At 43.6% G+C, this 10,748-nt stretch overlaps 1 protein-coding gene across 1 annotated transcript; it reads left to right on the forward strand.

Moving 5' to 3' along the window:
• The first annotated feature begins 9,020 nt into the window (after window positions 1-9,020).
• On the forward strand, window positions 9,021-10,268 carry fam187a (family with sequence similarity 187 member A). The gene has a single exon (XM_043674645.2). The coding sequence runs from the start codon at window positions 9,021-9,023 to the stop codon at window positions 10,266-10,268; it is 1,248 nt and encodes a 415-aa protein (XP_043530580.2).
• Window positions 10,269-10,748: the final 480 nt, after the last annotated feature.

A 10,748-nucleotide genomic window follows, 5' to 3' on the forward strand; every position in this document is an offset into this window, starting at 1 on the left:
TGGTGCACAGGAAACAGTCTGGTTCACAGGATCCGTCTGGTATACAGAAATCAGTCTGGGACACGGGAATCTATCTGGTACATGGGAATCAGTCTGATACATAGGCATCAGTCTGATATACAAGCATCAGTCTGGTAGACAGGAATAAGTCTGGTACACAGAAATACATCTAGTATGCAGGAATCAGTCTGCTATACAGGAGTCAGTATGGGACAGTGATTCAATCTGGTGCACATGAATCAGTCTGGTATACAGGATCAGTCTGGTACACAGGAATTAGTCTGATACACAGGACTTGGCCTGGTGTATAGGAATTAGTCTGGTACACGGGAATCAGTCTGGTACACAGGAATCAGCCTGGTACATGTGAATCAGTCTGGGACACAGGACTCCATCTGGTACACGGGAATCAGTCTTGTACATGGGAATCTGTTTGGTACACAGGAATCAGTCTGGGACACGGGAAACAGTCTGGTACACAGGAATCAGTCTGGGACACGGGAAACAGTCTGGGACACAGGAATCAGTCTGGTGTACAGGAATCAGTCTGGTGTACAGGAATCAGTTTGGGGCACAGGAATCAGTCTCGTATACAGCAATCAGTCTGATATGCAGTAATTAATCTGGTGTACAGGAATCAGTCTGCTACACAGGAATTAGCCTGATGTACAGGAATATACTTTCTCTGGATTCTCGTTATCTCATTTCTGAAGGCTTCCCATTTTCCAGCCGTCCCTTTACCTGCGAACATCTGCCCCCAATCAGCTTTTGAAAGTTCTTGCCTAATACCGTCAACATTGGCCTTTCTCCAATTTAGAACTTCAACTTTTAGATCTGGTCTATCCTTTTCCATCACTATTTTAAATCTAATAGAATTATGGTCGCTGGCCCCAAAGTGCTCCCCCTCTGACACCTCAGTCACCTGCCCTGCCTTATTTCCCAAGAGTAGGTCACATTTTGCACCTTCTCTGGTAGGTACATCCACATACTGAATCAGAAAATTGTCTTGTACACACTTAACAAATTCCTTTCCATCTAAACATTAACACTATGGCAGTCCCAGTCGATGTTTGGAAAGTTAAAATCCCCCACCATAACCACCCTACTATTCTTACAGATAGCTGAGATCTCCTTACAAGTTTGTTTCTCAATTTCCCTCTGACTATTGGGGGGTCTATAATACAATCCCAATAAGGTGATCATCCCTTTCTTATTTCTCTGTTCCACCCAAATAACTTCCCTGGATGTATTTCTGGGAATATCCTCCCTCAACATAACTGTAATGCTATCCCTTATCAAAAATGCCACTCCCCCTCCTCTCTTGCCTCCCTTTCTATCCTTCCTGTAGCATTTGTATCCTGGAACATTAAGCTGCCAGTCCTGCCCATCCCTGAGCCATGTTTCTGTAACTGCTATGATATCCCAGTCCCATGTTCCTAACCATGCCCTGAGTTCATCTGCCTTCCCTGTTAGGCCCCTTGCATTGAAATAAATGCAGTTTAATTTATTAGTCCTACCATGTCCCTGCCTGCTCTGACTTTTTCACTCGCGTCTGTTCTTAACCGTATCAGTCTCAGATTGATCTCTTTCCTCACTATCTCCCTGGGTCCCCCTCCCGCCCCCCCCATCTTACTCATTTAAATCTTCCTGCACAACTCCAGCAAATTTCCCTGCCAGTATATTAGTCCCATTCCAATTTAGGTGCAATCCGTCCTTCTTGTACAGGTCACTTCTACCCCAAAAGAGATTCTAATGATCCAAAAATATGAATCCTTCTCCCATACACCAGCTCCTCAGCCATGCATTCATCTGCTCTATCCTCCTATTCCTGCCCTGACTAGCTCGTAGCACCGGGAGTAATCTAGATATTACTACTCCCGAGGACCTCCTTTGTAAATTCCTGCTTAACTCTCTGTAATCTCCCTTCAGAATCTCAACCTTTTCCCTTCCTATGTCGTTGATTCCAATGTGGACAATGACCTCTTGCTGGCCCCTCTCCCCCGTGAGAACATTCTGCACCCTCTCTGAGACATCCTTGATCCTGGCACCAGGGAAACAACACACCATTCTGCTTTTTCACTGCTCGCCACAGAAACGTCTGTCTGTACCTCTGACTACAGAATCCCCTAACACAATTGATCTCTTGGAAGTCGATGTACTCCTCGTTGCATTAGAGCCAGTCTCAATACCAGAAACTTGGCTGTTCGTGCTACGTTCCCCTGAGAATCCACCCCCCCACCCCACATTTTCCAAAACAGCATACCTGTTTGAAATGGGTATATCCACAAAAGACTCCTGCCATAGGTGCCTCCCTCTCTTACCCTTCCTGGAGTTAACCCATCTATGTGACTGTATCTGAGACTTTTCCCCCCTTCCTATAACTGCCATCCATCACATACTGTTGCTGTTGCAAATTCCTCATTGCTTCTAACTGTCTCTCCAACCGATCCATTCAATCTGATAAGATTCGCAACCAGCAACATTTATGGCAGATATAATCTGCAGTAACCCTTAAACTCTCTTTAAACTCCCACATCTGACAAGAAGTACATATCACTGTACTAAAGGCCATTTTTGCTCCTTCACAATCTGCAGACCCAGAAAGTAACAACGTCTTATTCCTCTACAAAACACTACCCCAGGTTAAATGAATAGTTATGGCTTATATTTTAAGTTTAATCAAGAGAACATATCTCCAAAAACATATAATCAAGAAAGAACCCACTCTACTCACTACTGCAGACTTTCTGTAGGTCAGACTTAAAACAACGATTAATTTATCTGATACTGTGCTGTGAACTTCACCCAACAGTTCCTCCAAGATCAGTTGCGAATTTCACTATTTATTAATTTTCCCAGACACATTCTGATGTCCAGCGATACATGAATTCAAACAGCAAAGGCAGTAACTGTGCAGGTTCTCTCTCTCTCTCTCTCTCTCTCTCTCCCCTGCACTGACCTCACCATGTGCTTCCTTTGTCTGTTCTTCTCCCTTTTAAAACTGCTGTTGTTTTGACTTTTTTTCCCAAAGTTCCAAAACAATGAAACAGCGTATAAAACAATAATTGCTGCTCCTGGAATTCGTGGAAATCACCTCCAGCTCCTAAAATACCTCAGAAAATGAGCAGCTGTTATAGCCAGAAATTTCTCCCGTCCTCCATCTTTCTCGTAGAGTGCTTTAGGGAATATCTCCGGGACACCCATACCAATCAACCCCACTGCCCCATGGCCCAATCAACTCCCCCTCCCACTCTGCCAAGAACATGCGGGTCCTGGGCCTCCTCTGCTGCCGCTCCCACACCACCCGATGCCTGGAGGAAGAACGCTTCATCTTCCGCCTCAGAACATTTCAACCCCAAGGGGCATCAATGTGGACTTCACCAGTTTCCTCATTTCCTCCCCCCCCGCCAACCTTACCCCAGTTCCTAACTTCCAGCTCAGCACGGTCCCCATGACTTGTCCTACCTGCCTATCTTCCTTCCCACCTATCCACTCCACCCTCCCTCTGACCTATCATCTCCATCCCCACCTCCATCCACCTATTGTAGTCTTTGCTCCACCCTGGAGGCTCCCTGCCTTCATTCCTGATGAAGGGCCTTTGCCCAAAACATTGATTTTCCTGATCCTCGGATGCTGCCTGACCTGCTGTGCTTTTCCAGCATCCCTCTAATATGGACTCCGATTTCCAGCATCTGTAGTCCTCACTTTTACACAGGAATCAGTCTGGTTTACAGGAATCAGTCTAGTACACAGGAATCAGTCTTGTGTACAGGAATCAATCTGGTACACAGGAATCAGTCTTGTATACAGGAATCAGTCTGGTACGCAGGAAACAGGCTGTTACACAGGAATCAGTCTGGTACATGGGAACCAGACTGGTATACGGGAATCAGTCTGGTACACAGGAATCAGTCTTGTATACAGGAATCAGTCTTCTATACAGGAATCAGTCTGGTGTACAGGAATCAGTCTGGTGCACAGGAATCAGTCTTGTATACAGGAATCAGTCTGGTACACAGGAATCAGTCTTCTATACAGGAATCAGTCTGGTATACAGGAATCAATCTGGTGTACAGGAATCAGTCCGGTACACGGGAATCAGTCCAGTACACAGGAATCAGACTGATATACAGGAAACAGTCCGGTACACTGGAATCAGTCTGGTACACAGGAATCAGTCTTCTATACAGGAATCAGTCTGGTATACAGGAATCAATCTGGTGTACAGGAATCAGTCTGGTGTACAGGAATCAGTCTGGTGCACAGGAATCAGTCTTGTATACAGGAATCAGTCTGGTGCACAGGAATCAGTCTGGTATACAGGAATCAGTCTGGTATACAGGAATCAATCTGGTATACAGGAATCAATCTGGTATGCAAAAATCAGTCTGCTACGCAGGAATCAGTCTGGTATACAGGAATCAGTCTTCTATACAGGAATCAGTCTGGTATACAGGAATCAATCTGGTGTACAGGAATCAGTCTGGTACACAGGAATCAGTCTTGTATACAGGAATCAATCTGGTACACAGGAATCAGTCTTGTATACAGGAATCAGTCTGGTACGCAGGAAACAGGCTGTTACACAGGAATCAGTCTGGTACATGGGAACCAGACTGGTATACGGGAATCAGTCTGGTACACAGGAATCAGTCTTGTATACAGGAATCAGTCTGGTATACAGGAATCAGTCTGGTACACAGGAATCAGTCTTGTATACAGGAATCAGTCTGGTATGCAGGAATCAGTCTGGTACACAGGAATCAGTCTTCTATACAGAAATCAGTCTGGTATACAGGAATCAATCTGGTGTACAGGAATCAGTCTGGTACACAGGAATCAGTCTTGTATACAGGAATCAATCTGGTACACAGGAATCAGTCTTGTATACAGGAATCAGTCTGGTACGCAGGAAACAGGCTGTTACACAGGAATCAGTCTGGTACATGGGAACCAGACTGGTATACGGGAATCAGTCTGGTACACAGGAATCAGTCTTGTATACAGGAATCAGTCTGGTATACAGGAATCAGTCTGGTATACAGGAATCAGTCTTGTATACAGGAATCAGTCTGGTATGCAGGAATCAGTCTGGTACACAGGAATCAGTCTTCTATACAGGAATCAGTCTGGTATACAGGAATCAGTCTTCTATACAGGAATCAGTCTGGTATACAGGAATCAATCTGGTGTACAGGAATCAGTCTGGTACACAGGAATCAGTCTTGTATACAGGAATCAATCTGGTACACAGGAATCAGTCTTGTATACAGGAATCAGTCTGGTACGCAGGAAACAGGCTGTTACACAGGAATCAGTCTGGTACATGGGAACCAGACTGGTATACGGGAATCAGTCTGGTACACAGGAATCAGTCTTGTATACAGGAATCAGTCTGGTATACAGGAATCAGTCTGGTACACAGGAATCAGTCTTGTATACAGGAATCAGTCTGGTATGCAGGAATCAGTCTGGTACACAGGAATCAGTCTTCTATACAGAAATCAGTCTGGTATACAGGAATCAATCTGGTGTACAGGAATCAGTCTGGTACACAGGAATCAGTCTTGTATACAGGAATCAATCTGGTACACAGGAATCAGTCTTGTATACAGGAATCAGTCTGGTACGCAGGAAACAGGCTGTTACACAGGAATCAGTCTGGTACATGGGAACCAGACTGGTATACGGGAATCAGTCTGGTACACAGGAATCAGTCTTGTATACAGGAATCAGTCTGGTATACAGGAATCAGTCTGGTATACAGGAATCAGTCTTGTATACAGGAATCAGTCTGGTATGCAGGAATCAGTCTGGTACACAGGAATCAGTCTTCTATACAGGAATCAGTCTGGTATACAGGAATCAATCTGGTGTACAGGAATCAGTCAGGTGCACAGGAATCAGTCTTGTATACAGGAATCAGTCTGGTACACCGGAATCAGTCTTGTATACAGGAATCAATCTGGTACACAGGAATCAGTCTTGTATACAGGAATCAGTCTGGTATGCAGGAATCAGTCTGGTATACAGGAATCAGTCTGGTACACAGGAATCAGTCTTCTATACAGGAATCAGTCTGGTGTACAGGAATCAGTCTGGTGCACAGGAATCAGTCTTGTATACAGGAATCAGTCTGGTACACAGGAATCAGTCTTGTATACAGGAATCAGTCTGGTATACGGGAATCAGTCTGGTACACAGGAATCAGTCTTATATACAGGAATTAGTCTGGTACGCAGGAATTAGTCTTGTATACAGGAATCAGTCTGATGCACAGGAATCAGTCTTGTATACAGGAATCAGTCTGGTACACAGGAATCAGTCTTGTATACAGGAATCAGTCTGGTATGCAGGGATCAGTCTGGTATACAGGAATCAGTCTGGTACACAGGAATCAGTCTTGTATACAGGAATCAGTCTGGTACACAGGAATCAGTCTTCTATACAGGAATCAGTCTGGTGTACAGGAATCAGTCTGGTGCACAGGAATCAGTCTTGTATACAGGAATCAGTCTGGTACACAGGAATCAGTCTTGTATACAGGAATCAGTCTGGTATACGGGAATCAGTCTGGTACACAGGAATCAGTCTTGTATACAGGAATTAGTCTGGTACGCAGGAATTAGTCTTGTATACAGGAATCAGTCTGATGCACAGGAATCAGTCTTGTATACAGGAATCAGTCTGGTACACAGGAATCAGTCTTGTATACAGGGATCAGTCTGGTATACAGGAATCAGTCTGGTACGCAGGAATTAGTCTTGTATACAGGAATCAGTCTGGTGCACAGGAATCAGTCTTGTATACAGGAATCAGTCTGATGCACAGGAATCAGTCTTGTATACAGGTATCAGTCTGGTACACAGGAATCATCTTGTATACAGGTATCAGTCTGGTACACAGGAATCAGTCTTGTATACAGGAATCAGTCTGGTACACAGGAATCAGTCTGGGACACCTTCTCTGAACAGATTCCAAAACCTCTTTAAATGAAGAAACCAAATATTCTAGTTGTGGTGTCACCAAAGCGTGTGGCATGATTTCCTTCATTTTAGACCGAATCTTTCTTGCAATATAACGGATTGAAATTGAGAGAGCATGTTACTATGTACTCTTATAAGCAACTGTGTTATGAAAGTGTTGGTGTGTACTGTACCTTTAAGAGACAACAAACTAGCAAGGACTGACTGAAAGCACAGAGAGTGCTGAACAATTTAAAATGTTACACTTGGTTGAAACAAATAGATGGAATTGCATTGCGACGGAACAAAAACAAATTCAATTTCGGCCAATCAGTTTAAATTATGCCCCAGATACCAAAATCCATTTGAATTTGAATTTTACTGTTTGGGATGAAATCAGGCCAATGAACTGATCCTATGTTTTGGGGTATAAAACTGGACGTGTAGAACAGTTAGGGGAAGACCTGCAAAAGCACCATCAAGTACAGACTGCTACCAATCAGCTGTCTGAAAGGTTCCTGTCCATAAGAAAAATTGTGAAGCTGAAGACCGAAGAAGAGATGACTCCGAAAATACAGAGAAAAATCTACAAAGGAGCATCAACAAAGCTGGCCAGTTTTAAAGTGTTTTTTTTTGTAAATCTGGTATTCAGGAATCAGTCTGGTGGCTAGTTTTTTGCCTGTTTGTCCAATGTAGTTGGACAATGTAGACTACATTGGACAAACAGGCAGAAAACTAGCCACTGGGATACATGAACATCAACTAGCCACAAAACAACATGACCCTCTCTCACTAGTATCCTTAAATACGGATAAGGAAGGACACCACTTCGACTGGGACAACACATCCATCCTAGGACAAGCCAAACAGAGACACACACGAGAATTCCTAGAAGCATGGCATTCCAACCGGAACTCTCTCAACAAACACATTGACTTGGATCCCATTTACCACCCCCGAGAAAAAAACACAAAATGATATCACACCGGAAGTGACATAACCACAGGAAATGACATCACCAATCCAAAGAAACCCAAACATGTAAATAGAAGGCAGGAATCATCAGCAGTCTGAAGGCTGACTGAAGATGTTACCTTGTATGGTGAGGAAACATCTGAAAAAGATCCTTCCAGCTCAGCGAGCAAACCTACATCCAACCTGAGCTACAAATCTTCTCAAAACTCGCTAGGAATTCACTTTCCAAACCCATGACCACTACCTAGAAGGACAAGGGCAGCAGATACATAGGAACACCAGCCCCTGCAGGTTCCCCTCCGAGCCACTCACCACCCTGACTGAGAAATGTATTGCCGTTCTTTCATTGTCGCTTGGTCAAAATCCTGGAAACCCCTCCATAATGGTATTGTGGTTCAAGAAGGCTGGTCACTATCACTTTCTCAAGGGCAAATAAGAATGGACAACAAATGCTGACATGGACAGCGACACCCTAATCTTCTGAATGATCAAAAAAACTCAATTTATGTTCATACGTTCTCCATTGTACTGATATTCATAGCAGTTTCTTTTTTGTGACATAAAATCTGGCCCCGTGTCATATTCCACTTGGATAATCTATCTACATATAGAGTCATATGTATTCCTGATGTAATGCCTACCCGGCACACATGATCTAATGAAGGAAAGTGCCCATTTGCAAGACAGTGGAGATGGTTTCTTGCTGGGACCCAGGGTTCACGTTGATGGGAAGCAGACAGGAAAAACAAATTAATGAGAAAATAAGATATAGTCCATCACTGGACACTAACTGGGCGAGTGTGTTCCAAATCTGTGTTTTGTACCTATTTGTTTTGTAGCCATTGCTAGTACAGTGCCAAGTTGGTTTGCATCTTAACCCCAAACCAACTTCAGAATCCCTCCTGATTGCAATGTTCTGGAATGTTTCACATTAATTACAAATTATATTACAATGATTGTGTTCTAGAACTGAATAATTTTTCTTCTAGAACTTTTCTATTAACTGTTAAGCCTGTCGGCTTTGATCAGTACCTGCCGTTATTTCACCTTGTAACTTCTCGCATTCTCTATCCTGCTGAAATGTTGTTCACGCAGGTTATTCTCTCATTTATCCTCTTCTTGTGGGCTACACCTATTAATGCTAGTGAATATGTAATAGAAGAGAAAGAAGACATATTCAAGACACAGTCCTGTCCGGCTTTCTTAATGTTCCAGAATACTGCCTACCTGGCTGACATGACCTTTGAATTGCCGTGCCTGTGTAAGCCTGAGGATGTGACCTCAGTGGTTTGGTACTATCAAAAACAGTTGGGTAAGGGTCACACCAAAGTGCTGAGTGACTTCAACGGCACAAAGATCTTAGATGCTACCCAGTTGCGTTCCAGATCAGGAATTCAGTCCAGGTTCAAAATCTTGATGTTCAACCTGTTGGTTTTCAACTCCCAGCCTCAAGACTCTGGCCATTACATGTGTGGCACTGTGACGGGAGATTACTTCTATGGTTATGACGTTGATGTACAAAGTTACAAAGGTGCACACATTACCTTTCAGCAGAAGAAGGAGAAGCCCATGGAAGATTTGGAGACCAAGACATACAAGATCTTCACATCCTATTGGGATTGGACTGTGTGCGATCGATGTGGGGTGAGAGGGGAACAGCGACGTATTGGCCTGTGTTACATCCATAGCCCTTACCTGTACTTCAGGTACAAGAAGATTGTGGCCAACATAGTCTCCTGTGGCTCTTCAGCTGTACCCCCCAGATACAGGCACCTTCTGAAGAAGAGGAAACCTGAGATCATGGTACGGAGCTGCTTTGTGCAGTGTCCGACCAAGTACCCATCGATAGAAGGGGAGAAATTCATCTTTGATGTATTTGGTTTTACAAACGACAAGAACAAGAAGCCCCCCGTGGTCCCAGTGCAGACTCACATTCATGCCATAGGGTACCCATTGACCATTGCATGTCCAGAATCCAGGGCAGAGCACGCAGTGGCTTGGGACAAAGGGCGCAGGCCACTATATCGGGAAGAGTACATGGTGGGTGTGAACCACAGCATGAGAGTATACATTGATCAAGGCAATCACCTGGTTTTCCGTGCGGTTCAGCTGAACGATATTGCAACCTATTACTGCTGGAGACAAGGCCAGCTGATGGCTGGGATCAGGCTGAGAGTTGGCCTCCCACCCAGGATCCACAGAAGCTTCACTGATGACGAATCCATCTTTGCAATGCAAACTATTCTCAGCTCTTACTTCATAATAATGATTATATTTATTTTCCTGAAGTGTATGAGATGTTGTAATTATTATTTTGATTGTTTCTAAAATAGGATCAGGCAGAGATTATGCAATGCCTTGAGCCTGTTTAAAGAAACTGATTGAATTCTCTTTGCAGAAATATATTTGTATGTCTTTTTTTAAAATCAGCATGTACTTGTCTAGAAACTCAGGGGTCTTTTCAATAGGCTGTGGGCATCTCAGTTATTAAATGGGAGGAATTACCTCAGATAGCTGTCTTTAATTGGTATCCTGTCAGCAAGTTAACTATGCTAAGGTGTGTAAGTCTCAGGTTGAATAGCCATAATTAGTTTGTGTTAATAGAATGAATAGAAACTACATACTTACATATTAGACTTGGCTCTGCAGTGGTTGTAATGAGCTCAGGGAGGGAGTATGGATTGAAATACATTAGAAATGTAGTCACTATCTTAATGTAAGAAACAAAGCAATTTACGTGCAGCAAACACCCACAAATGGCAAAGTGATAGAGGCCACATGATCTGTTTTTGTGATGTATTTGAAGGA

Source organism: Chiloscyllium plagiosum, unplaced genomic scaffold (genome assembly GCF_037043375.1).
Source record: "Chiloscyllium plagiosum isolate Xiang-an unplaced genomic scaffold, Cpla_swu_hap1 HiC_scaffold_32, whole genome shotgun sequence".
NCBI classification, from domain to species: domain Eukaryota; kingdom Metazoa; phylum Chordata; class Chondrichthyes; order Orectolobiformes; family Hemiscylliidae; genus Chiloscyllium; species Chiloscyllium plagiosum.

What these genes read in the sequence shown, in the direction of transcription:
- fam187a (XM_043674645.2), top strand. Translation starts at nt 9,021, where the DNA reads ATGTTGTTCACGCAGGTTATTCTCTCATTTATCCTCTTCTTGTGGGCT.